Below are 27,305 nucleotides of genomic sequence, written 5' to 3'. Positions count from 1 at the left end.
TTTTGTTCTCCTATCTCTAATCATAATGGCAAATGGGACTTCCTTGTTTTCTGCAAGCCTGGAAACCTGAAAGAAAATCCAGGTGCAGAAAAGTCTTTCTTAGGTGGGTGTGCACCTGCCAGAATAATATCTGAGTGCTGAATGCTATGAATCCTGGCAACATACGCTAACAGTCAAAGCAACTGCTCACCCAGTAAAGTAGTCATAGTTGTAACCAAATCTCATCCATCAGTTTACCTATGACTTTCACCATGATTGTGTCCATTGTTTGGATTCATTAAACACACAGGTTCAGGGATGGGGGGGGGGGGGGGAATTGTGAGTAGACTCATGCTTTCATTCTATTTCTACTTGTCTAAATATGCTGTCCCTTACATTACTGGCCATTACTAAGTTCTTTAACTAACTTTTCTGTTATCTCACAGTGCTGTGTGTGTCAGTTGTTTGTTTGCATCACCCACCACCATCAAAAAAAAAAAAAGGGCCCATGACAGGAAACACTGCTCCTCGGATTAGGTGCTGTAGTCTGATCTAAGCAAATTGGGAGAGGTACTTGCAAGTATTACTTCCATGACAACTGAGCTGTCACTCATACCCCATTGCAGCAACGTTAAGGTAGTTAGGTGTGTTGGCTGAGCTATCCCCCCACTCCCCTTCTCCGGAACTTTTGGGAAAAATCTCTTTTGAACTATTCTCTTGGCCAGTACTTCTATGGAGTAAAGGCTTGAGTCTAACTGGATCCTTACAGTTTGCATATTTCAAAACTACAAGACTCTGACTCAATGGACTCTGGAAAATCTCCAAACTGGGTAGTTTGCAGGAGGAATTAAAAACTCAATTGACTGTTTTCTGAAGTTTGGTATGTACATACTATAGAGGAGATGAGAGATTTTAAAGAACCAGCCCTGATCTCAAAATCTCTGGCTACTAAGCAGGGCCGGTGCAAGGATGTTTCGCACCCTAGGCGAAACTTCCACCTTGCACCCCCGCCCGGGAGCCCTGCGGCAGCTCCCCGCCCCCCCCAGCCCTGAGGTGCCCTTTCTGCAGCAGCTCCCAGCCACCGCCCCCCCCTTCCCTCCCCTCGGCCCAGGTAGCCGTGTGGCAGCTCCTCGCCCCAGCTCACCTCTGCTCCGCCTCCTCCCTGAGCATGCCACCGCTGCTCCACTTCACGCTGCCCCACCCCCATTACTTGCTGTGGGCAGCCCTCCCCGCATCCCCCTGCCCCAGCTCACCTCTGCTCCACCGCCTCCCTGGAGCACGCTTTTGGCTGCCCCACCATTTTGCACCCTAGGTGACCGCCTAGTTCGCCTAGTGGTTGCACCAGCCCTGCTACTAAGTACATAACAAGTCACAGCAGGTTAGGAATATTTATTTCATTAAAATATTTCGTGATCTTTCAGCTAAGCCCCCTCTCTGTTCGCATGTGCAAGAACTTGTAAAGATACGATACATGCAACAACAAAACCCAAAGTAACAAAAATATTCTTCCACTTAAAAAAAAAATCCTTCCAGTAGTCCCCCCCTTCCACACCCCAGCAAAAGTCAGCTTGTGAATGTCTACTATGCTGGTGGGGAAAGCAATAGGAGTCTTTCCCCTTTGTGCCTCTGGTGCAGGGACAGTATACTGCTAGTGTCCCAACATGCATGATCAACCCCAAAGTGAGGAGGACATGCTAGGCCCTTACTAGCCAGCAGAGCTAGTTGATGTGCAAAGGGGAGCATGCTTCATCCTACTAAATGTTGATGAAAGGCTGTAGAGCACCCAGGAGCTTTGGGGAGTGTGGTGTTAAGCCATAACTGAGCCCTAGAAAACAGGCAAACTCCAAAGGTTGAAAAATGAAGGCTCTGTCAAATCAAGAGGAAAAGCCATTGACAAAATCCTGTCCCTAGTTCCCCCAGACATTTTGATTCTGGTCCCTGTGAGCAAAAGCTATACGGCTAACACAGCTCAAGCTCAGGGGAAAAAGTGGTCTTTTAGTTACCTGGGTTCCAAGTCATATCAGGCATTCTAGATCAAAATCAACACCTTGAATTGCAATAGAGAGAAAACTGGAAGCTACTGCAGACTTTAGAAATATAGTAGAACCTCAAAGTTACGAACCCCAGAGTTACAAACTGACTGACCAACCACACACCTCATTTAGAACCAGAAGTACGCAATCAGGCAGTAGAGACCAAAAGAGCAAATACTGTCGAGCACAGTACTGTGTTAAATGTAAACTACTAAAAAAAGGGAAAGTTTAAAAAAAAGATTTCATAGATACTAAGGTCAGAAGGGACCATTCTGATCATCTAGTCCGACTTCCTGCACAGCGCAGGCCACAGAATCTCACCCACTCACTCCTATGAAAAACCTCACCCATGTCTGAGCTATTGAAGTCCTTAAATCATGGTTTAAAGACTTCAAGGAGCAGAGAAGCCTCTGCTTCTCTTTAACGAGGTAAGGAAATTTTCTGTGCTTGCTTCATTTAAATTAAGATGGTTAAAAGCAGCATTTTTCTTCTGCATAGTAAAGTTTCAAAGTTGTATTAAGTCAATGTTCAGTTGTAAACTTTTAAAAGAACCATAACATTTTGTTCAGAGTTATGAACATTTCAAACTTACGAACAATCTCCATTCCCCAGGTCTTCGTACTTCTGAGGTTCTACCATAGGTGTAATATGTGTCTAACAATAGTACTTCTCATCTAACTGGCAGCCAGAATTCTGCACTAACTGGACGGTGGCCTGGTCCACATTTGAGAGAAAAGATTACAAGTGTTAACCAGACAGATGACTGGGGGCTGACACTATAGAAGAATCCAGATGTAACCTAGAATCTCAAGTACTACCTGTGAACTTCTTTGAGAGAGAGAGAGAGACACTTTTTCATTAATGCAAATAGACACTTACCCTGCCACTTACTATATAAGACCATGTCTGCACTACTAACTTTGGTCGATACCTTGGCGTATAGCCAACAAAGTTTGTATAGTGCTCAGGCGCATGCATGCTTGGCTGTTTGCATCAGCACTGCATGTACTCACCAGGAGTGCTTGTGTTGATGCAAAGTTTGGCAAATCAAGAGTAGGTATCCCAGTGTGCTATGTATGGCTGTCCAGGGCAATGCCTTTGGGGAATTTTTGCAATGTGTTATGGGGTAGAAGTGAGTCACTCAGGGATCTCTGGGAGTTAAGGGTCAAGTTCCCAGAGTGCAGCTTTCTCCATCCCATAATGCCATCTCTATCCCATAATTTTCATGTTTTTTTAAATCCCAGAAGCCCCCATGACACTTTTCGACATCTGCTATCTCTGACAGAAGCATCGAGCCCACAGAGCTCTGCACTATTCTCATGAACTTTGCAAATACAAGATGCACGATTCTCCTGTATTTGCAGACCTGCAGGAAGTACTTTCTTTCCCAACTGGTGGATTACCACTGGCAATATTGAAAGTCAGTAGTGATTCTGGGGAACCCAGCCTAACCCTTGCCCCCCCTAGCTCAGCCCAAAGTAAAAATTCAACTACCAGCTCTGCAGGTGCAGAGTGTGCTTTTGGTAGACTGGAGGGATCCTGGTGGTGTTTACTCACCGGATTGAATCTCAGTAAGAAAAGTATCCCAATGGTTATAGCTGCCTCTTGCGTCCTGCATAATATCTGTGAGGTAACGGGGGCAAAGCTGCCACCAGGGTCGAGGTGGAGCAGCTGTCTGCTGACACTGTACAGCCAGGCACAAGGGCCATTACAAGAGCTCGACATGGAGCTATGTGGTTTAGAGAGGCTGTGAAAGAGCACACCAAAAGTCAACCACAGTAGTGCTCTGTGCTGGAGTATTTTCTGGGGGCCTAGAGCTTTGAGAGCTGTTAGGAATTGTGTAGTGCTTGTTGAATATTTATAAATATGAGGCTTTTCCTGAACCTATGAGTTCTGTAGTGCTGTACATTTACAAGTATTGGATTCTTTGAGTACTGCTATGCTGCCTGCAATATGTGTTGTGAAATAGTAAATATATTTTATTTTCAAAAATATAGAAATTTACTGAGTGACAAAAACAGTGCAGAAATTGGTGTGCAAAATGCCAGGCAATGCAATAGAAACTTTTAGTATAGATTAAAAGTTAAAATTGGAAAGGCACTACACATTTTTGTCCATTTCAATGAACAAATGTAGTCCATTGTGGCTACACATACACCAGCCATGGTTCTCACAGGTCAGTGTTTGTGAAGCCATGGTTTTCCTTGCTGTCCTTTGGCATGGAATGGTAAGGGTAAGGATGTGGCCCGTGATGCCACATAGGATGTTGGGGGACATAGGGAGTTGCTACCATGGAGTTCTCTAAGGAGAGTGGGGAGTCCAGAATTTTTGAATCTTAGGTCAACCAGGATCTGCACCATTTGGGTCTGCTGCCTCTCTCTCTCATTTTCCTGCTGGGACTTTCTCCTCTTCACTCTTTCCTTCTCCATGTCCATGGCAATTTTTTTAGACTTATCAGCAGTTTACAGTATCATTGATCATGAGCTTTTGGTGGTTCAGGTGTGGACCTTGGCTTGGGCAAACTAGTTCACATTTTATATGTTCTGTTTTTTCAGGACAGGAGAATCCAAGGGATGCCCCGAAGGTTCTCTTGTCTGATTCTACAAGGCTATATGCTAACACCACTTCTGTTCAACATGTATGTAAAAAGCCATTGGGGGAGATAGTGAGATGCTAAGTGCAATGGGGCTGTGCTGTGCTGTGCTGCCATCAGCATGTGGATGGCACACACTTCTAAGTTTTTTCATCTGAATTGGATGGCTCAGTCTAATATGCCAGTGTATAGATGGGATAGGGGTTGGGATGGATGGAAGTGAGCTGGCTGAGACTCAATCAAGACAAGAGAGAGTTGATACTGCTTGTTAAGAACATGCATTTTATAAGAGATAATTTCCCAGATAGGTGTGCTTCATCCCACTAACTACATCTGCTTTTTGTATCTTCATTATTATTAAAGCACAGAGAATGTAAGTATTTGCTTTATTCCAGCACTTCAACTTTGCAAATAATTTTTGGATGCCAAAATATATGGTCAGTCAAACTATGAAGAACAATCGGATTATTCCAATGATAATTTAACAAAAACAAAACAAAAAAAAACAGGTTTTGATCTGAAATTTATATTTACCTTAAAATTAATTTTCTGATTCTTACTAGCTTTTCATGATAATTCAAGTCTCATATTGCTCCAGAGGTTGTTCTTTTGGAGCAACCTGAAATATGGTTGCTGTGTGCCATGAACAATTTTGTGTTGTTTATGAAGGATTATTTCTTCTGTGTACGTAAACATACATGTGTCTATGATTAATTTTTATAGAAAACCCTGTCCCACTCCTTGAACTTTTACATTGGTTTTGATTTCTTTGGTATACATATTTCCAATTATCTGTGTTTATTTTCTCTGTATGTCTCAGGACATGACATATATTAATTGGCATTGCAAGATATATACGAGGAAAAATAGGTTAAAATAAAACCAAACCTGCAGCTGACACATCCCATCGCGAGATGGAGTTTCTCACCCTTGGTTAACAGTTCATAACGGTAAAGGAGCTGCTGCTAAAATGAATGCCCGCTGACAGAAAGGGATTATGCACAATCACACATGCAGCCCAGATGAGTGACATCTCCCCCCAGTCTCTGTGCACATCAAACAGCAGGTGAAGGCTGTGTGCTTCCCTGCAAGGCCATAGCACTTCTCGCCCACCCAGCCACAAGCAGCACTTTCCCTTCCGCTGGCCAGCATCTCCTTCACCTCTCCATCTTTTGCCAAGTAATAGCAGCTCCTTCCCAGTCCCCCTTTCTCTGACTCACTACCCACTGCTGGGCTCGGGAAAAGGGGAAAGGGCAATGGGGTGAAATGAAGGTAGAGGGCAGCAAACCAGAGAAGAAAATAGTCCACGGTAGAAACAGGAAGAGGAAAGAGAACATCATGAAAGGAAGAGCGAGAGAGAGAGAGTTGTATGAGAAAAGTAAAGTAACATGAGAGAATGAAAAAGATGGACAAAGAAGAAAAAAAAGTCAATTTTAAGGTTTGTAGGCTGTGTTTTTAATTGCACCATGGGGTCAATATAAATTGACAGAATTCATATATTTATGTAAATATGTAAGCAAATTAGTTATGATACTCAGGCTCTTAGAACACTTGGTAGCACATCACATGACTTGTGGTTGTACACCATGCAGTTCTTCATACAGTTCAGATCTGAAAGAAGAAGTGCTTTCCCCTCTTGACTCATACTTTCATACCCTAGCTGTCATGGGTGTGGCTGCTTGTCTGTGTCAGAGTTTGGGATATTATTTGTTTAAATTACACTTGGCATTTGCTGCTGTGTTTCAGAGAGTTCTAAAAGGATGAAAGCAGCAATAGGGGTCCTGGCTGTTGACAGATAATCTCAATCCTTTTGAGCTAGAGTAGGCCAGTGTGTTTTACATTTTACTATGACCTGCCCTCCAGAATATTAGAATAGTCATACAGAAGAAAAGTGGGGTCATGCCACATGGTTGGAACTTGTTTATACTTTGACAGAAGAGTGGAGCTAAAACATAGGCAAATTTAAAATTTCATAATGAAAAATAAATTGTGTGATTGCAATCAGCTAAAGTTAACTTGGACAAATTCAACACATACTGGAAGAGCTGTAACAGACAAACTTATCTCATTGTATAATTTTACTTTTGCAAGCTAACATGCTCTACCACACTACTGTGTTTACAGAACTACAATGAAGTTGGCCAAGATCTTGGCCATTTTTTAAGACTCTGATTTGCTCTGTTTTTGTTTTTGAACATTAGCATCCAAGAATAACCCTTAATTTTAAAAAATGCCCTTCATCCAATAACCACTATTTTAAATTCATAGCTGTTTATGTTTCAGCCGAAATTACAGGAAGTTCTCTTCTGCTGTTCTCAACAATAACACAACTCCTGATTGCTGTTCCTCATTGCTGTGTGATACAGTGACATGCTGAGTCTTCTCACTTTAGCTAATAGGAGCCTTTCCCTTTTTATTGTTCTTCTTTTCTGCCTGGGAAGCTTCATGATTTTACATTATTCTATGTATTTGGTAGCCAGTGTAAACACATAGGTCGCTGGCAGTAGGCTGCCTCAAAGCCCATGTCACTTAACTCTTTGCACCTAAGGTGAGTATATTTACTATGTGGTGCTGAGGGAGCGTATGCTTTCTCGGGCAACTTGCTTCCCATGTCCCCAAAGTGTGGTATGCTCTCCTTTACAGTGCAGTTCCATCCCTTTTCGTTCCCTCTTTATAATAAATCCTCCTCTAGCTTCCCAAAAAAGCTTCTGCTTTTAAAGTCTTATGAAAAGGGCTGTCCTCCCACAAATATGCTCCATACAAGGAAGTTCCTGTGACAGTTAGGCAATATATCTGTGTTCTAAAAGAATCATATCTGATTTCCTTATAGTTCGTCTGCATGGCTTCACTGCAGCCTGCCTGCCAGATGGCCTCTGAGCTGGGGACCCAATGGCTTCCAGGGTCTATGTCTCTGAGGCAGCCCACCAAGCAGACAACCTCTGAGGCAAGGACCCCAGGGCCCGCAGCTTGGGGGCAGCACTGCCTCTGTGGATTCGAACCAAACCCAGAAACACACAAAAGGGGGTGCGGAGCAGACTGGGGCAGGGGCAGTGCATTCAAGAGTTTTGTTTTGTTTTACATAGATCTGTAATGCTCTTGTGCTTTTCAAGAGTAAAGTGTATGCGTGTATGTGTAAGTAATTCATTTGCTAAGCCTATGTTTGCTTGCTTTACTGCCACATGGACCCTAGGGGAACCAGAATTCTCCAGCCCTGTGGACTCTGAAGGGAATGTGTCCAAGCAACTGGAGGCCTCAGGAGGTCTGTGACACTGGTTCTGTGGACTACGCAGATTGTAGCCAAGAGTGATGTCAGACATGCACCTGTGAGACCCAGATCTAGCAACAATCTATCTCTACCCAGGCCCAGGGAGCTTAGCAGCATGTAGGATTCAGCTGTTGGATCCCATCACAACAGGCTGGTGTCTGTCAAGGGAGCAGGACTGCAGCAGGTTGTTACAGTCCCCACCATCAACCTCTATTGCAGACACCTGCAGCCTCCCTCCTGTTATTTCTTAGACTGAAATAGAATAAGACCCAGCATCAGGGGAAAGCTGATCTCAATGAGTAGACTTGCAAGGGAGAGGGGTGTTACTGGGCAAGGGAGTTGGACTCAGTCAAGATTCACTGCATGTAGGATTCCTGACCCCTTCTAGTGGGCTCATGTCCTCCTTCCTCCCCACAACAGCAATCCCTAATGGGCCTGATCAAATCCCTGGAAATTAGCCGGTCCCAAATTACATACACCAGGGAATGTGATAGGTTCCCCAAAAGCTTCACATTCTCCTGTAGAACAAAACATCCAACTTCTTATTTACTCGCATCCATATTTCATTTTCATTTTCTGATACGCACTTGTGCATAATTCAGAATGAGCAGCAAATAACTTGACACCTCTGCAGAGATGAAAACCCAGGCTCAAATTGTATATCTATCAAACTAAGTCATGGTATTAAACCCTAATAAAGAAGAACATTCTGCACTAACTAGTGAAGTTGTTAGTATTGCTATCCTGATTTAGTACATGGTCTGCTTAACTTAAAGACCTCTGTTTCACTTCCCTCTGTAGTAAATGGATGGCTACATCATAAATGGTACCTTACCTAGATATATCTGTTCAATATAGGCACAAAATCTTCGGGGGGGGGGGGTCACAAAAAACCTTGGGGGAACAAGAGTGTGCATCCAATAACTTGAGGGAACAACTGAAGCCACTTTGAAAATGTAGCCTTAAGTGTCTACACTGTGTCCAAGTCTCTCCTAAAGATATATTGAGTAACTTTTAGTAGTAAGGGTGGTGGCTGGTACCTGTAAGGTATTCTATTTAATTTCATTTTAGGCAGACTGACATCCATGACATCTACTATCAATTTCCACAACTAAGCTTTTAAATTTAGGAGCAGTGTAACCAATCCTTAGTTCAGTTGATTCAGTGAAAGTTTTGGGGTTATTTTTTTCTTCTATGTCACCCATGCAGAGTCTTCCGAATTTGGGCCATCTGTTGTTGTGCACACCAGTGTACCATTTGGAATTGCACATCTAGAATGGGATAAGGAAAAGGTGCAGCCGATAATCCTGGATCAGCTGGAAAATATTATGCCAGGTCTGCCTAAACCAACTAGCATCAAGTGCCAGAAGTGGAGATACTCTCAGGTAATTATCTATCATAAAGAATGATCTGTGAGTAATAGAGAGGTCATCATAGTACAGCTTACTCTGAAGAAAATGGTGTAATAATATTGAGCTCTTGTATATCTGTACAATCAATTTGTAGAATGCTTTACAATCAGTCAGTCTGGATGAAAGCTACTATATGGATATATGGGCACTGCCATTTTACAGGTATACTGTATCCACTGTGCATTAAAGCTAAGTGCATTATCAACTATCCACAGGTTTACAGAGAGTAAGTAGGTTAAAATCTGATTATGAAGGATAATCAGTATCCATAATGCATTCATCCATAGTTAAACTTCTACATAAAGAATACAACAAAATAATTTTCACTAGCTGTGTGTGGGGTGGGTGGGTTGAACTACTGAACATTTTTAGCATTTTGTTTATCCCTTTTGTACAAAGAATAAAGTTACCCAGAGTTCACTATATGTGAAAGTAGGGCATGTTGTATGGGGTACAGCAAGGAAATAATTCAGCAGTCCTTTTCTCATGGATCCATGCATTTCAACAAGATTTTTGCTGTATTATTTAATATTGTAACTCAACCTGCCTTTTCCAGGTGTTGGTGAATAGGTGATAGTATTAGCAAAATTCCCAACCTACTGCTGAGAAGCAAATACTCCTAGTGTATTGGCTCAGTTCTGTTTGCCAGTACATGAAAATTAAACTTAAAGTAAGTTATCTTAGGGGAAATAACAGAAAAATGTGGATATTTTAAATGTCTCAAAAAAGAAAAAAAGGAAACGGTTAGTAATTTCCAAAAGCACTGAAATATATAGTATATCGATGTTTACTCAGAACCTCTTAAGTTAAATGACATTGGCAAAACTAAACCTGGACATTAATGCAAAATGTTTATTTAAAGTAGTTGGTTACTTCAAAGATTTTTACTTTTTATGAAATCTGCAAAAGTGACTGTAAAGGACTGGTTGTAAGTTCTGCTCATGTTACACTGGCTTGCAACCAAGTTTAAGAATCTGCCCTAGTTGGTAAAGTTTTTTCATGTTCTATAAGCTACGTATACAAAAATATATTTGCCAAGTCAGCTCCCAGTTCACAATGTTTTTAAAAATAAATTGTGTAACTAGGAACTTAACATAGTTTCATATTTTTCTTGAAAATCATTTGTTACTTTTATTTAGAAACATGTGCTTTATACATTTTCTTTGCTTTTTTGTGTTAATAAAAATCTCTCAATTTTTTTAAATAAAAACGTTCAGGATATCCAAACCCTAGGACAAAACTTTGTTACATGGATTCAAATTCCTGAAAAACCGTTTACACTGAAAATACTCATGTTGTTCTCTGATTAGTAATAATTTAATATTATTTTATTAATTCCCATAGTGCCTATCATTATGGCAGCAAAGTAATTTAATTACAAGGTAACACCATGTTTATTGTTATAGTTGATAATTCCTATTACAATAACACCCAACATGCCAATAGCATGCTACATGCTTTAAGTCAGAAGCATGATCCCTGTCCCAGAGAGTGAAGAGAGACCTTGATTGTGCAGTAAGCTCAGTGCAGGCTTCTGGATCCTGCTCATATGAATTCCACTACAGAATCAAGAGCAGAAGAGATAGTGCCTGGACAAAGGCACTAAAAACAGGAGGTGAGGAGTGACTTTAGCACACATGTTGTTAATAGATTCATAGATTTTTTTTAAGACAGAAGGGACTATTAGATCATCTAGTCTTGTATAACACGGATCATTCAGTTTCACCCCTTTGTCCCTGCATTGAACCCAGTAACTTCTGTTTGACTAACTCCAGAAAGGTATCCAGTCTTGATTTGAAAACATCAAGACATGGAGAATCTACCACTTCTCTTGGTAGTTTTGTCCAAAGGGTAGTCACCCTCACAGTTAACATTTATGCCTTATTTCTCATTTTGAATTTGTCTGGCTTTAATGTCCAGCCATTAGGTTCTTGTTCAGCCTTTCTCTGCTAGATTAAATAGCTTTCTACTTGCTGGTATTTTCTCTCTGGGAAGATACTTACAGATTTTAATTGTTCCTTTTCAGTCTTCTTTTTGATAAAGATTAAGCTCTTTAAGTCTCTCACTCTAAGGCATTTTCTCCAGCCCTTGAATCATTTTTTGTGGCTCTTTTCTTCACTCTCTCCAGTTTTTCAGCATCTTTTTTAAAATGTAGACACAAGAACTGGGTACAGTATTCCAGTATTGGTCTCACAGATGCTGTGTACAAAGGTAAAATTATCTCCAAACTCCTATGTCCTACTCTCCTGTTTATACGTCCTCATTAGCCTTTTCCCCACAGCATCACATTGGGAGCGCATGTTGAGTTGCTGTCCACTATAATCCTTAATATAATTAATAATTTATTTTAGATAAGTATAATAAATTAGATAATGTATTAATAATCTAATTTTATTTAGATTCTTCTCTTCTACATTATCTGATGTCTATCTAGTTCTCACTTCAAGTGGAGGGGTATGGTTTGGGGGGCTATTTAGATTAGGTGTGTGCTTTAAAGAGAGGCAGGTGGAGACATGGTGACTGGATCAAGGAAGAGCTCACAAAACAAAACCAGCTATTGAGCTAAACAAAATAAATCCATCTTCCATTGCATTATTACAATAGAATGCTATTGTAGCATATTTTGCAAACTTCATTTAATTGTGTTCATACATCACAGTGCTCTTAATTGTAATATTCTGTTTAACTGCTATATGATGGAGTTTTATCATGGGGCTGTTGGTGGTATAGATCCATATGTATTGAGTCTGGTATAATTCTGGTTTATTTCACCATGAGAATGTGTATTAAGTAAAGGACTAAAAAAAGGCAGTTAATTTCATGGTACTGAATAGAATTAACAAGTACATTCTCCAAGATAATTTATACCTTGTGAGCCCTTGCAAAATGAGTTTTCCCTGACTGTCAGACTTTTTTGGGGTGGGGGTGTGGCAAAATCCATACACACTGCTAAATATTTTAAATAGAATGAAACAATAGCTATTACTTTATAATAATGGACCTTATTTTGCATAATAGGCTCTTTTTCATCTTTCTAAAATACTGTATTTTGCCATTATCTTTTCTATGTTCTGGAATTTGTCCATTTTCCAGTAATTACAAAATTAAACCACAACATAAATGCTATTATATGCTCTGCCCATTTTTTAGAAGTTGCTGGATTCTAAGATACAAAGTCCCTAAACAATTTACAACTCTACCCACTCCCCTCTCAACATTCAGTGACAGATGGTTTCACTCACTAGCCATAGCCTTCTCTCCAATCACCAATCATTTCAACCATTCCCTTTCTCATTTTATACAGTTCAATCATTTTTATATTGTTTCCCTGTAATTTTAATAGATATAACAAGAACTCTGATATTCTCATGACTTCTCCTTAAGCTTTCTAGAAAAGTTAAGTTTTCATTCTTAGGCTAAAATTGGAGCCTAATGTTTCTGGTATCAAAAAAATCGTAAAATACATGTTTTATTCATGTAAATGCTGCGGAGTGACAGCAATTTTTTAAAAAAAATGAAAAAAGGCTCACTGGGTTGGATTTTCTGGATGAGACCAGGGTTTTAATCTTCCATCAAACAAAAAGTATGTCATTAAAACCAAAGGACTATATCAAGCATACCTACTTTTAGGCATGCTCTTGACCTTGGCAACTGAAATACTCAGAATAAGTTTCAGAGAAGATATAAACGGGACCAGTACAAAACAAACTCATTTATTTCAACAGCTTTTTAGTTTATATCGCCATTCAATAGGAAGAATTATCATGAGACTTTAACATACTAGGAGAATGTAGAGAACTCTCAGATTTGAAAATAATGTTGGCATAAAACTGAGCTATTATCTTGATAAAAATCCATCCCTATATCAGAAGGAGGGCTCCATACAAATAATCATTACTCAAATTAAATACCTGAGTACAGAACTCACTAATTCCCTTAAAATTATCTTTATTTTAAATTATGATAAGCTGCTGCCACCAAAGCAAAAGGAAATACAAAGATATATGGGTCTTCTCCCTGACTCTTTTAGGCAGGATTTGTCCTGCTTGTTAATTAAATACAGCAATTATTTCTTTCATATGGGCCAAACACAATCCAGGATTAAAATGAAGACATTACAATTACCCATAGAGGATGAGGGATTAGTGCTTCCAAACTTTGACTGATACTACTTAGCAGCACAGCTACACTTCTGTATCCCCTGGTTTAATTATGGTAAGACTATATTAGCATCTAGAATCAAAGACTTCCCTACCCAGGATTTCTCTTTGATAGAGTTACGTGAGGGGTGCAGGGGTGGGGAGAATAGCCTACGCAATATGGCTAGAGGATGGCTTTGATGACCGCTTTTTGGGCAGTGTCTTTTAAAAAGGTCCAGAAATGTCCAGCATTGTTACATGCAGAATGGGGTGGCTTACAAATATGGACCTCAAATACAGTTTTTGATTAAAATATACAGATTCAAACATGATCACGTTGTCTCATTTGATCCATGCAAAGTCATATTTAAGATTGAATGTTCACCATTCTCTCATCATTTACAAATTGGAAACAAAAAAAATTCACAAGGGGAAAATGAAAGATTGAATGAGCAACATACAAAACCTGTTCTCCTACTAGCCCTTCCTCCATTGTTTATGCTCAATGATGTTGACCTATTAGAAAAACTTCAAAATAAACTGTCTACTGACCTGAATAGAAACATGATCTCTGGCAGGGTATACAGTACACAGACCAGACTAAATTATTTCTCATGTTTAATGTTAGATGATGGATTATAATTTGCTGCAAATTCCCCTCAAAGAGTTGCCTCCTGAAAGGAAGGTGCATTTTTAACCTGCTAATAATGTACAACACAAAAGGATGGAGTTTTCTTTTGTAGTTGGTCCACACTGGAAAATACTGGAGGTATTCTATGCCATAAGGTGTTTAGATAACACATGGTTGAATGGATGCATTATAAATGCAGCTCATACCCATCATCATATTCTTTTCAGTGTCTATGAATAATTGAGCTTTGTTAGTGCTTTTTTTAATGCCTCCTAATTGGTCAAAAGTGTAAAAGAGATGCAGACTTGGTTGCAATGGGGAAAAAAAAGTTACCCAAAGGTGAGATATTCTTTACTTTTTTAATTGTTTAGATATTTTACTTTTATATTTTTCTATTTTTGTTAAGGGCATGTTAATACTGTTGACGATATTACTTAATATTGTTGGTCTTTTGTCCCCATTAAGCCCATGATTTGGTCATCCAACTTTGATCCTTAATTTGACCCATAGCATTCTACATCGGCGTGATTACTATGTACATTCTCTCCCACACACACACTTTTTCTATTTACTCAGTTAAGACATGTGCAATGAGAATTATTTTCTGCAGAGTATTCATTTCTCTTCCTGTTAATTATTGAGTTAGTATATGTGACCTTCTGTTGTCACTGGCAAATAAAAAAACATATGCGGTGAAGTTCTGGTCATACTGAAGTCAAAGAGCAAAGATCCCATTGATTTCAGTGGGGCCAGGATTTCACTAATAGACTGGAGCTTACAATTCTACTCCAAGGTAACCTGGGTCAACCAAAACACATTTTTGATCCAAGAGAGTCTAGACAGTCAAGGAATGATGGAGGGGAAAATTGCATCTTCCACTTTTTTCCTCCTTAATCTCTAGCATTATTTTCCTCATTTCTACCTTCTTCTCTCCCAAACTCTGTTGTTCTTTGTTTTTCTTTTATTTGTCTCTCTCTGGATTATTTTCTTTTTCAACTCCTCCAGTCTTATTTTTCCTTCCCTCCCTCCTTTCTTTGGCTACTTTTTTCCCACGCTCCTCCTCTGTCTGTTTCTGTCATCAACTTCCAACACAGTTCTTATCTTCTTTATCCCCTCTCCCTTCTCTTCCGGCTTGATTTCACTTATTTTAAGTCCACGCTGCCACTCCTGCATTAGCTCTTACAGTGCTGAATAACTGCTATCAGCTGCTTTGAGAAATAATGATTTTATACAATACGGACATTCAATCTTGTCACATACAATGGAAACGTGTTAGAACAAGGTGTGAAAATGTGAAGCATGGTTTAAAAAACCGTCATGGTCTTTTACTATGTTGTTTAACACATTAATACCATTAGTCAAGTTTTCCTGGCATAAAACACATTACCAAAAATAAACCCTCTTTCCCCCCTCCATGAATTTCAAGTACCTTGAAATTAATAGACACTGACTAAATTAAATTTTAAAAACATTTTATTTCAGTAAGTGTTGGCATCATCTGGATTCTCCCATTGACGTTCATTTTAAATTGGATTTTCCCTGCAAGGTTGCCAATTTTAAACTCCCCAAATATTCTATTGAGTTATTTTTTTAACAATTGGTATATTATATAGGATTGGGAAAAGAGGTTTATGGGTTTCTATTCCTGGGATACTGAGGAGCAGCTGCATAGATTTAATATTATCAGTGGAGGAAACTGGGCAATGATTGAACCAATGCTCTGTAGCTATACCCTATTTGGTGTTTCAATGTTACCGACATTTCCTGTTTTGCAAGATTTGCCATCTGAACTCTTAAATGTAATAGTACATTTATGTGAAGACTGATTAAGTCATTTTTTAGTTAATGCTTTTTGTGGCACATCTCCCATCATGCACTCAATCTCACTTTTGAAGGGATTTCCTCTTGTCTTCTACAATGAAGCCTTGGGAGAATATACGGATGTTTAGATGTCTGTGGGTACTAATTATAGTCTATACGGAATGGGAACACCTAACTGCCCTTTGTGCCTTTGAAAGTTTCCCCAAAAAATATTTTGTGGTATCACTGACATCATTTAAACATTTGGAACCTTTTTAAAAGCTGAGAGTATTAGCTATGAATGGGATTTAGTTTTTTAAAAAAACTGCTCCCTTGAATATACTCTACTATATCTCAGTGAATAGTTATGTCTTCTTCCTTGGCATAGCATAGTTGTGTTTTCATTATAGGGGAAACTAAGATGCCTACTCTTCTCTCCATGTACTAGAATTTCCACTAAAATTAACTGGAGTAACCTCTGTATGTAAGGGCAGAATTGAACCCTACAATTTCTAGCCTTTCATATATGGGCATGGTGGTATGCTAAGACACTGAAGTCAAAGGGAGTTGTAGTTCTACACATACAGGTAGAATTGGGGCTTTAGTGAGAAACGTATTTGATGATTTTTTTACCAAAGCATTCACTTCTGCAATTATGTGCTCTTTTAATCTTGTTCTGATAGTTAAGTGACAGAAGTAATACACGTTTAGAATAAAGTAGTCATCCCAGTGTTAAAGAAGGCAGATGTGCTTTGCTATAAAAGGATGCTTTAAAAGAAAAAACAAATAACCCAATCTAGATTTAAAGACTGCAAAGCTTGGTATTTAGAAAAAAATCTTTTTATTTGATCTGGAAGTCACTGAGACACAGTGAATCTGGAATCTCATAATGCCATTTTTATAGTCACTTTTCAGAGTAGAACCACAATTTCCACTAGTTAAGCTATATTTATTTGATGGACAGTACACTAAGGGTCTGAAATTGTGGCTTTTCTAATAAAGCTTTCAGAAGCCCTTTTGTGTCAGAATTTTCCCTCCCCACTTTGAGAACTGTACTAAGACACACTATACCGGCATAAACACTTTATGCTGATGTAACTGCCCTCACTAGGAGGTTGCACCTATTTTACAAATTCAGGTATTTTACTGATTTAGTTAAATCAATGCAAAAACTGTATGGACCCTTTGTATGGACAGTTATTTGCCCTTCAAAGCAGTTGCTAATCACAATAAATTGTAACAAGCCACTTTTATATTGCTAGGAATGATCAGTGTGGCTTGGTGACTAGAGGCTTAGACTTAGACTCAGGTGACCTGAGTTCTATTCGTGACTCTGCTGAGTGACTAGGCGCAAGTCACAACACCTCAGGTTGCCTCAGTTTTCCCATCTATAAAATGTGAATAATGACACTGAACTCCTCTGTAAAGTTCTTTGAGACCTACTGATGAAAAGTGCTGCATAAGAGCTATGTATTATTATATTTATTATGTATAAATTCTGTGTTAGTTTCTTTGACCTCTTCACTCCTTATATTGTTCTTTTCCTATAATCCTGAAGACCTTCAGTACCTCCCAGCTAGAGAAAGTTACCATATGATCCAGTGATAGATGGTTACCATATATATAAATATATCCTGGTGTTTATATTCTTTGGATTTCTGCTTTGTGAGAGGAGACAGGTTATAAGGACATAGGTGAGATCTTATCCTTCTTTGTTTGTATAACCCAGCGTGATTCTTCTCTTAAAACATTTCAGTGTGCTGCGGTAGTTTGTGGTTTGTTTTGCCTTATGGTATTTGTTGAATTTTACATTTTTATTAATTTTTAAGTAAAAACAATATATAGTACCAGGACTGTCAGTCATGAGTCCCCAGTGTGATGAATACAGTATAGTAACAGATGATGAAGATTGTTGCAGGCACCCTGTAGGGATAGTAGAAAATCTGCATCTAATATCTCTACCTAGAGTGGACTTCCAACAGATTGGACCCATCGTATGGGTTATAAATATATAATTAACTATATCTCTTTCTTGCTCCTCTTTCCTCAGTGACAGATAACCAAACCTGCTCAGTGAAAATAACAGTTCAGCTTATTTTAGTTTAATATTTGGCTAGGGGAAAACTGAGAAGGTTCATTCATCTACGTTCTGTAAGAAGATTCGATAAGAGTACTGAAAGCTTTAGAAACCGTCCTATAATGCCAACAGAAACTACTATATGTAGAAATGCTCCAACAGAATGACAAGTATGGAGCCCCCTACTTGTGTGGGGTGATACAGTGAGCTGCAATTTAGGAAACCTAGGTTCAAGAACATGCTTGGGCTCCTAGACTGTAGGCAGCAGAGATGAAAGTTTATAGAAGTGTCTCATTTGATTTGCAGTGTACTGCTCTGGGGAATGAGAAGTTCATTCTATATTTGCAATTCAAATATATTCTAAAGCACATAACAAAAACATACACTGGACATTTATTACGGATCTGCCTTCTAAACCTCAGGCAATAAAGAATTAAGGCTGCCACTTTGTCCATAATCTGCTGTACTGGGCTATATATTAAAGAGATTGAAAGCGAGTCATTTTTCCTGAATAATATGCCTATCAGACATCCAGCTGTGTGTGAGTGACCCTTCTCGCTAATGTAAGAAGCCATGCCAAGCCCTCTTCCTCAAGAGGATTGGTTATTGTAATGCACAGTTTCTGAGGGAAGGACTAAAAATGAGGAAGGACTGAAGAGAGAAAGGAGAGATTCTGTGGGAACAAGAGTGGTTCCTAGGAGTCCAGCTCCCATCTTTGCTCTCAGGGGACAGCAAACAAACCTCACTCAGCCCATTTGGGTAGATGCAATCCTGTTGATAATGGCAATAAGAAGGATTTTATAATACCTCCCAGGTAGGGCCCCAGGCCACAGTTCTGAATTGATAGTATTACATATATGAGCCCAAAATTGTAATTTTCTTTCTCAAGATGATGAGAGATTCTAGCCACCCATGGGATACATAAAGCAGGGACTGTAGAGAAGAGACTGGGTGAGCCCACCCTACCTTCACATTCCTTAAATCTCATACCTTTCACTTCCGGAGCCTGGACTAAGGGAGAAAATATTGGTGCATTGATTGGTGGAGGAAACCCAAAAAGGTACAGGTGAGGCAGGCTTTCTGCGGTGGCTGGTGGTCTGGGGACAGACTTTTTATTTACTTAATACTGGCAATATGCTCAGTACTGAACAAGGCACAAAGCTAAAGACTGTTGCTGTCCTGGTATGCTGTGCATCTGAAATACAAACACTAGGAAGGAAAGGTTTCAGAGTAGCAGCCGTGTTAGTCTGTATTCACAAAAAGAAAAGGAGTACTTGTGGCACCTTAGAGACTAACAAATATTTGAGCATAAGCTTTCGTGAGCTACTGAGCTGTAGCTCACGAAAGCTTATGCTCAAATAAATTTGTTAGTCTACTAGGAAGGAAAGATGCACTGTGCAGACCAGAGGAGGGAATAACTTACATTGGTGATTATTATTATGGGGGTGCAACACACTGCACCTTGTGTGCAGTCCCCAGCATCCCTGGGAACATTCTGTGCCTCTGTTCTCTGCAGGCAGATTGCCTGCAGAGACTGCCATTAGTGCAGTGCCCCTCTGCATACCCCTTGAGCAGCTGTGGCTTTAAAAGCTACAATCTGGCCCTACATTACGTTTCAGGGCAAAGCAATTTTTTTCAGCCAAGTTAGCCCATCAATATGGGGGTTTTTAACAGTTTTACAGATCCCTAACTACACTGGCAGTAGCAGATGTCACTATAATACAGTGCATGATTCATTATCTTCTATATTCTTTGCTATCCAGAGAGGCTGCTTTTATCTGGGCTTGTTTTTCATAGGTTTGGAGGGGTGGGGAGGTTAAGAGATGGAATGGAGTGAAATCAACTGGCTACAGGATGTTGTGGCTTAAAACAGTTTCATAAAAGCAGATTCCTTCTGTTATTACAAAGCTAAAGCTGCTGCATGGCCATATTCTGTAAGTGATTTGTAGTGTACTGTGTCCCATGGTTTGTTTGAACCATAGCCCATGAAAGGAAAATAACCCGTACTAATGCAGATGAAAGCCCTACCGAGAATTCACCAATTTACCACATCACCAGTTCTTAACTGTGGGTCACCATTACAAGGTGGATTATTAGAGTCTGGCAAGGGATTTCAGTCAAAATTCGCACATTTAAAACAAATGTCAGACTGCTTCATAGTATGCAGCTGCAAGGACCCAGGCTGAGAGACAGGGAATGTGAAAAATTTCTCCCTCCTCCTACTGCTACTCTCATCACTCCTCCCAACCCATGCCATCAGGAGCTCCAGGAGAAAATCAGGCTGCAGGTACCGTTTAAGGATAGTACAGGCTGCCTGGGCACCAAAGAAGCTGATGCACATAACAATCAGTTGGCTCCACACCATCCTTAAATAGCGCCACCTCTCCAACCAGAACCTAGGGAGAGGGAGGAAATAGTACTCCTGTATACAGCACCCATTAGGACCCCAACCCAGCTTTCCCTAAGACACCCCCTATTATCTGTGGTCCATCCAATCAATCACTCCTCCATAAGTATTTCACTGTCCTACACAAATATTATTATAGGGCTTGATCCAAATCCCATTGAAAGATTCCCATAGATTTCAATGGGCTGTGGATCAGGCCTACAGACTTCACAGTCATTTTCACAGCAAATAACTATCACCAGTACTTTGTGTCCATGTGCCTATACTGCAAATGATCATTTCCCCCCCATACCTATTTTATAATAAAAAATATTTAAAGGTAATGAAACACTAGAGAGAGAGCACTGTATAGACAAAAAAGAACATTCACTGACTATCACAAGACATTGAAAATTTACAATCTGGGTGGATACCTATGCAGGATTATAATATGACAATTTTACAAATAGTGAAGAGTGAAAAGAGAGCAAGCAAAAAGAGAAAGAAGTGGTGGGAAACAGTGGGTGGTGGGAATGGAGAGTAAATTCTATAAAACAGGTAAAAGCAATGCCATATGTCATGGGTGGCCAACCTATGGCTCCAGAGCCACATTCAGCTCTTCAAAAGTTAATATGCGGCTCCTTGTATAGGCACCGACTCGAGCTGGAGCTACAGGCACCAACTTTCTAATGTGCCAGGGGGTGCTCACTGCTGAACCCCTGGCTCTGCCACAGGCCCTGCTCCCACTCCACCCCTTCCCACGCCCTCCCCGACCCTGCAGTGTCCTCGCTCTTCTCCCCCCAGAGCCTCCTGCATGCCACAAAACAGCTGATCGGGAGGTGCGGGGAAGGAGGGGGAGGTGCTGCAGCAGGGCTGCTGGTGGGTGGGAGGCTGCTGACATATTACTGTGGCTCTTTGGCAATGTACATTGGTAAATTCTGGCTCCTTTTCAGGCTCCGGTTGGCCACCCCTGCCATATGTTAACATTATTTTGAAGTATTATAAAGTGTAGTAAAATATATACAGTGTGATAGAGAGATCTATATAATGTAAAGCATAACTGCTTATTCAGTTTTTTGCCCACTTATGCATTCCATTTAATATGCAAAACTATTGCTCTCTAATCTTGCCAGAAAGTGTATATAGAAATATCATTCTTAAATTAGAATTACATTGCTGTTTCAGACATGCAAATATCAGATGGATCATTATGAAGGAATGTGCCATGGCTCACATGGATAGCGTTGATCAGAAAATTGTGATGAAAAATAAATTTCAGTGAAAAACTGAAACAAAAATGTTCATAGTCAGAAAATAGGGGGAGGATGGAATCTATCTGTACTCATGGCATTTCCCTCCCCCACTTCTTCATCCCCACTATTTTCCAATGTGGTTCACTTCAGTTGTGTATCATTTTTACATTTATGATACAAATGCTGGTATTAATTCTATGTTAATCAGTCATATTATATACATTTTTACAAAAATAAAAAGTGTAAAGTTTTTTATGTTTGCCAGTCTTTGTGATAAGAAAATATAAAATAATGCAGCATCACAAGTGATAAGTAGTATCTTCATCTGTAACTGATGTTAAGAAAAATGTGTCCTATGAGGTCTGTGTATTTTCCCAACAGCATCCCTGACTGGTATCCCATTTTTCACCTGTTGCCAGATAGCATTCTGTGGTTTACATTATGTACAGTACAACTACATGGTTGTTTGAAGCTGCTGTCACTTATAAGTAACACCTCTGCTTACCTCGGGGATGGTTTTGTATACTCCAGAGGGAGTTTGCATCCAACTCTCCTCAGTTAGAAAAGAGTTTAATCCAATGCAGATGAGGGAAGTAAAAAAGTTGAAAGTGCCATGGAGATCCTCACATATATTATTATTTATTTCTCAGTACCATAACAACACTTTATGATTCAGATGAAGAAAGATTGTAAATAAGCATGTTTAAGGTTTCTAAACTAGTTGGACATGAGAAAGTGAGATGAAGATGCCCTTTTAATAATTCAGTGTTGTTTCTTTTATCTGTACTGGAAGTTTGTTAAATGCTAGACAGAAAGTTTGAACTGTTGACATAGATCTGTGGTTCTAGCCTTTTAAAGAGACTGGACAAATTCCATATCTATAAACATATAAACAGTTATTGCCATTTGCATCAGTGTTTGTGCTGGTCTCTGCTGTTTGTTTATATTACTGTGTGTTTCTGTAAACAGGCCTATAGATGCTAAAATAAGTACCTTGGGAATTCCACAGAACAGCTTTTTCCCAAAAAAGAACACACAATGAACAAGTTAGAAACACATGTGAGCCACATTCCACCCTAGATTTCAGAGTAACAGCCGTGTTAGTCTGCATCCGCAAAAAGAAAAGGAGTACTTGTGGCACCTTAGAGACTAACTAAATATGTTAGTCTCTAAGATGCCACAAGTATTCCACCTTAGGTTACATGCACGTGACTCCTCACTATTTACAAGATTCTCAGGTCCATCCTGACTTGCCCAGATCAAAGCAAGGCTGTGGAACCAATTTTTTATCTCAGATACACATGGGGAGTTAAAGGGAGATTCATGCATGTCTCTGACATAGAGTATTTAGCCCATTTATGTCAAATTAGTAGGTTCTGGGATGGCAGTGTGTAAAGAAGCCTGCATCAGCCAACATGCTGAAATGGCTTATACCACAAACATTCTTTCATACCAAAAGGCAATTCTGACCTTAGGTTTTAGAAATGTGACTAGACTCTTTGACATGCTATACAAATAATACAATAATACAAATAATATCTAACTAGTTGCCTAGTATTATCTTTCCAGTTTTCAGAAAATTAGTCTGCACATGCTATCCAAAAAGTCTCCCTTTTCTCTTGAATTGATTTTACAATTCTTTGAAGAGTGAGATATTTCTACTCTTAATACTTAGTGCAGTTCTATCTTGGAAAACCACAGTCACACGCACACACACACACATACTCACACACTCCTAAGTATAGTATTTATTTGGCTGAAAGTACATTGGCATTTTCTAAATAAAGGGATTGTATAGAATTATAGCAGTACCTGCTCATGCCCAGGACACAAAAGTCCAGAGGATGTCTCGGTTACAAATTTCTATTTGTAGTGGTGTTCGTAAGTGGCCATGAAAATTTTCTGCAGGTAGGAAACTAGCATGCAAAGATTCAGCCTAACTAGGGCAGAATTGTTTTTGAAATATACAGTTTACTTTCTTCTCTTTTTTTAAGAGAGGCCTATAAGAATCTCTTACTTTAAAAAAATTAAATGAATGTTTCTGCATTTGGGAGTCATATTACAGAATAATCTTTAGCATATTTACCCATTAGTCTACAAATCATAACAATCCTTAGCTCTTGTGTTTCACTTGTAGATCTCAAAGCGCTTTACAAAGGAATGGCCAATTTTTGTAGTTGAGAAGAAAATGTAGTTTGTTTCTCACAATCAATTATTTGTCTTTTTCATGCATGATACAACCTCCCTGAATCATTCACAAGTCCTTTAGCCTGTCCATATTTAAATCCCTCTTGTAGGCCCACTTCAGCTGCACTTCCTAACAGTGAATCAAGTTGACATCTACGTAAATTGCTTACTGTCATTCCCTTAACTTGAGTCTAATTGTCTCTTAGCCAGGACCATCCCTCTTGATTATTTGGAAAGCCCATAGCACATAATAAGCATAACCATAAATAATTAATATCATAATAATGTGGGAGGAGTATACGAATGAGCTACGGTCATAGCTAAGTGCTTCCTAGGGGCCAAATGGTCAATGGCACTACTTATGAGAGTAAGGTGATCATATAGTTTGGCTATAAAGTATTTTTATGAGCAAAACCAAAATGTCAACATTGTGTGTGATATTTTGGCCCTTATTGCCAGAATCTGATACAGTATGCAGAGTAATAAATATTTGCTTATCCTTCTTCCCATATATTTTTCTTTTGCAGGTTACAAAAGCCATCCCCAGTTGTCCAGGACAAATGACTCTTCATATGAAACCTCTCCTGGTATGTGGGGGCGATGGATTTACTCATTCCAACTTTGATGGGTGCATAGATTCTGCCATATGTATTGTGGAGGCTTTTAAAACTAATTTATAAAGCTGTTTACATATCGTTTTAGTTCTATGGTGAATGTTACCATGACGTTAAATTTTAGTGTATTGTTGACCTGATTGGCCTACATTTTACTTTAGAAAAAGCATCAAAAATTGCTTATATCTGTTTGAATGGAAATAAATTTTGAGGACCCTGGAACATATTTTGCTGTTCTACGATAAAGGAAACTTTTTCTTATGGCCTGATTCCACCTGGTGTTACAAGCTGAAAAGGTAAAAGATACTTTTGAAATGTCATACTGGGCAACATAGTACCTTTAAAAAGGCCCCTAGGCATGTCTGAAAATTTTACCCTAGGAATACTCAGTATTGTCAGGTTTCAGAGTAGCAGCCATGTTAGTCTGTATTCGCAAAAAAGAAAAGGAGTACTTGTGGCACCTTAGAGACTAACAAATTTATTTGAGCATAAGCTTTCGTGAGCTACAACTCACTTCATCGGATTCATCTTGATCTTTGCCCAAAACTCTCAATGAGACCTGTGGGCATAGGTGCTGGAACTGCGGGTGCTGCAGCAACCCCTTGCATGACATGGTTTCCATTATAAACAGGGTTTACAGTTTGGTTCAATGACTCTCAGTACCCCCACCATAAAAAGTGTTCCAGCATCCCTCTGACTGGGACCCAGCACACAGAACCTGTATAACAAGTGGCTGTAATAGTTACAAGCACACTTTTCAGATGTGGTTGCCAAAAGTTGGGCTGCTAAATTCATAGGTAGATACCTAAATAAGTGCCCTTTTTTCCCCAGAGATACTGAGTACTCAGCAGCCCCCAATGAAGTCAGCAAGACTCCTGGGTGCTCAGTATTTTTGAAAAAATCAGGCCATTTATTTAGGTGCCTAACCTGACTTGGGAGCCTAACTTTAGGCACCCATGTTTGAAAATCTTGGCCTACATCAAGAATTTCTTCAGGAGCTATATAGTACATATTCAGAATAAAATCCCATCCTTACTATCTGAAGTCATGGAGGTGACAGAGTAGAGTAATATCACCACCTAGTGTGTCCCCCAGATTAACCAATATGAACTAGCCCCCCCCCCCAATCTCAGAGGGACCCTACTACCACCAGGGGAGGGAGGGAACACACACAGCCCGCAACAACTACAAACCATCCAGCATCAAGAAGGGGGTGGGGCATCACAGGGGATTGGCCCTGCCTGCATGCTGTGGCAAGAGCCAACACGTTAGATTGGGACCCAGGCCAGCCCTGCAGGACAGGAGCTGCTGTGGGGTGAACATGGAGGAGGCTCACTCTCCAACATCCCCCAGGGGCAGGACCTGACATCCCACACCCCACTGGGGGAACACACACAGCTCCAGTTGCCATACTGCATAGGGCCCCAAAGTTCTTTCACCCAGCACATACATTCAACATACATTTGATAGGTCCTCCAGGTGCAGAGTAGAATGGGTACAGTTGATCATTGGGGCTCTGGAGAACATGGGGTGGGACACATCTCACTGCTCTTCTAAAAAGAAGCAGAATGTACTCACTGCCTAGAGTCAGCTGCATTACCCACTGGGCTAGTCAAGGGTCTGACTGTGTCTCCAAGGCAAAAGATCATGTCTGTGGGGCTATAATGTGCCAGCCAGGGTAGTTGCTGCCTGCATGTCCCCATCACTGTCCCCATCCCTGCCCCCCACACTGTTACATTGCAGTCCTATCATGCAAGCAAACAGTGGCTCCCTCTCCCCTCACTGCCACACTTGTGCAGCACAGTGTTGGACCCAAATGTAATAGAAAATCCAACATCCAGTGCAAGATGACTGGTAACATTATTATTTACTTAATTAGATCATAATCTGTGTTCTGGGGTTATCTGCTTTTGTGTTTCTTAGGTGGTATGTTTATCTTTATTTATTACTAGTCAAGTAACACTGGCTTTAAATTCAGAAGATGTTACTGACAGCTTTCTGCAAGCTCAGAGAAGGATTTATTTCTTTGCTTTTAGAGATGAAGTACCAATAAAATGTGTTGCCTGTCCTAAAAGTGGTGCAACCAGAAATAAACAGCCTGTACATGTGAAAGGAAGAAAGAAGAGAGTGCTAGAAAGAATACAGGTGGACATACAAATGTACATATCTCATGTCACTAGATTTGTTACCTCATAGTATTTTCTAATATATACTTTTGCATCTGGTAACATTAAGTTGTAACACTAAGTTAATATCAATGAATTTAACTAACACAAACAGCCAATTACTGGACCAGAAAATAGATGCACTTAAAATAGTTCAATATTTGCCAGATTAGCGGTTCAGAGAATAATGTATCATGCCTCAGTTCTTTGACCCTTTGATGCCTGAAGAGAAATTGATTCTTCACCTCTTAAACAGGGTGCACTCTGCGACTATAGAAAAGGTACAGGAGCAGCAACTATAGAAGAATTTGCCGTTGCTTTAGTGGATAACAAATGCAAAGAAAAAGTGTATAAAAGGACTTCGCATGAGTATAATTACATAACAGTGTGATAACAATAATAAAACTGTGATGGCTTTCCAGGTTCAGAGTTGCAGTAGCTACACTAAAAACATTAAAACTAGGGCTGTGAAGCGATTAAAAAAATTAAACGTGATTAATTGTGTGATTAAATAATTAATCACAATTAATCGCAGTATTAAACAATAATAGAATACCATTTATTTAAATATTTTTGGATGTTTTCTATATTTTAAAATATATTGATTTCAATTCCAACACAGAATTCAAAAGTGTACAGTGATCACTTTATATTTATTTTTGATTACAAGTATTTTCACTGCAAAAAAACAAAAGAAATTGTATTTTTCAATTCACCTAATACAAGTACTGTAGTGCAATCTCTTTATCATGAAAGTTGAATTTACAAATG

General features: G+C 39.6%; 1 protein-coding gene across 11 annotated transcripts in view; it reads left to right on the top strand.

Annotated features, from left to right (window-relative positions):
• Window positions 1-27,101, top strand: part of RNLS (renalase, FAD dependent amine oxidase) — a 148,824-nt gene extending 121,723 nt beyond the window's left edge. For 6 of the 11 annotated variants that reach the window (XM_043517984.1, XM_043517983.1, XM_038410437.2 and 3 more), the window contains 2 exons: window positions 9,080-9,255; window positions 24,283-24,644. In XM_043517984.1, the coding sequence (XP_043373919.1) occupies window positions 9,080-9,255; window positions 24,283-24,435 (329 nt within the window). In that variant the 3' untranslated portion in view covers window positions 24,436-24,644. The other 5 variants (XM_038410443.2, XM_038410442.2, XR_006282483.1 and 2 more) reach the window with 5 other exon arrangements.
• The last annotated feature ends 204 nt before the right edge of the window (window positions 27,102-27,305 follow it).

The sequence above is a fragment of the Dermochelys coriacea genome, chromosome 7, assembly GCF_009764565.3.
Source record: "Dermochelys coriacea isolate rDerCor1 chromosome 7, rDerCor1.pri.v4, whole genome shotgun sequence".
Classification (NCBI taxonomy): Eukaryota; Metazoa; Chordata; order Testudines; family Dermochelyidae; genus Dermochelys; species Dermochelys coriacea.
Note: the sequence above shows the minus strand (reverse complement) of the source record. Positions and strands in the feature narration are given on the sequence as shown.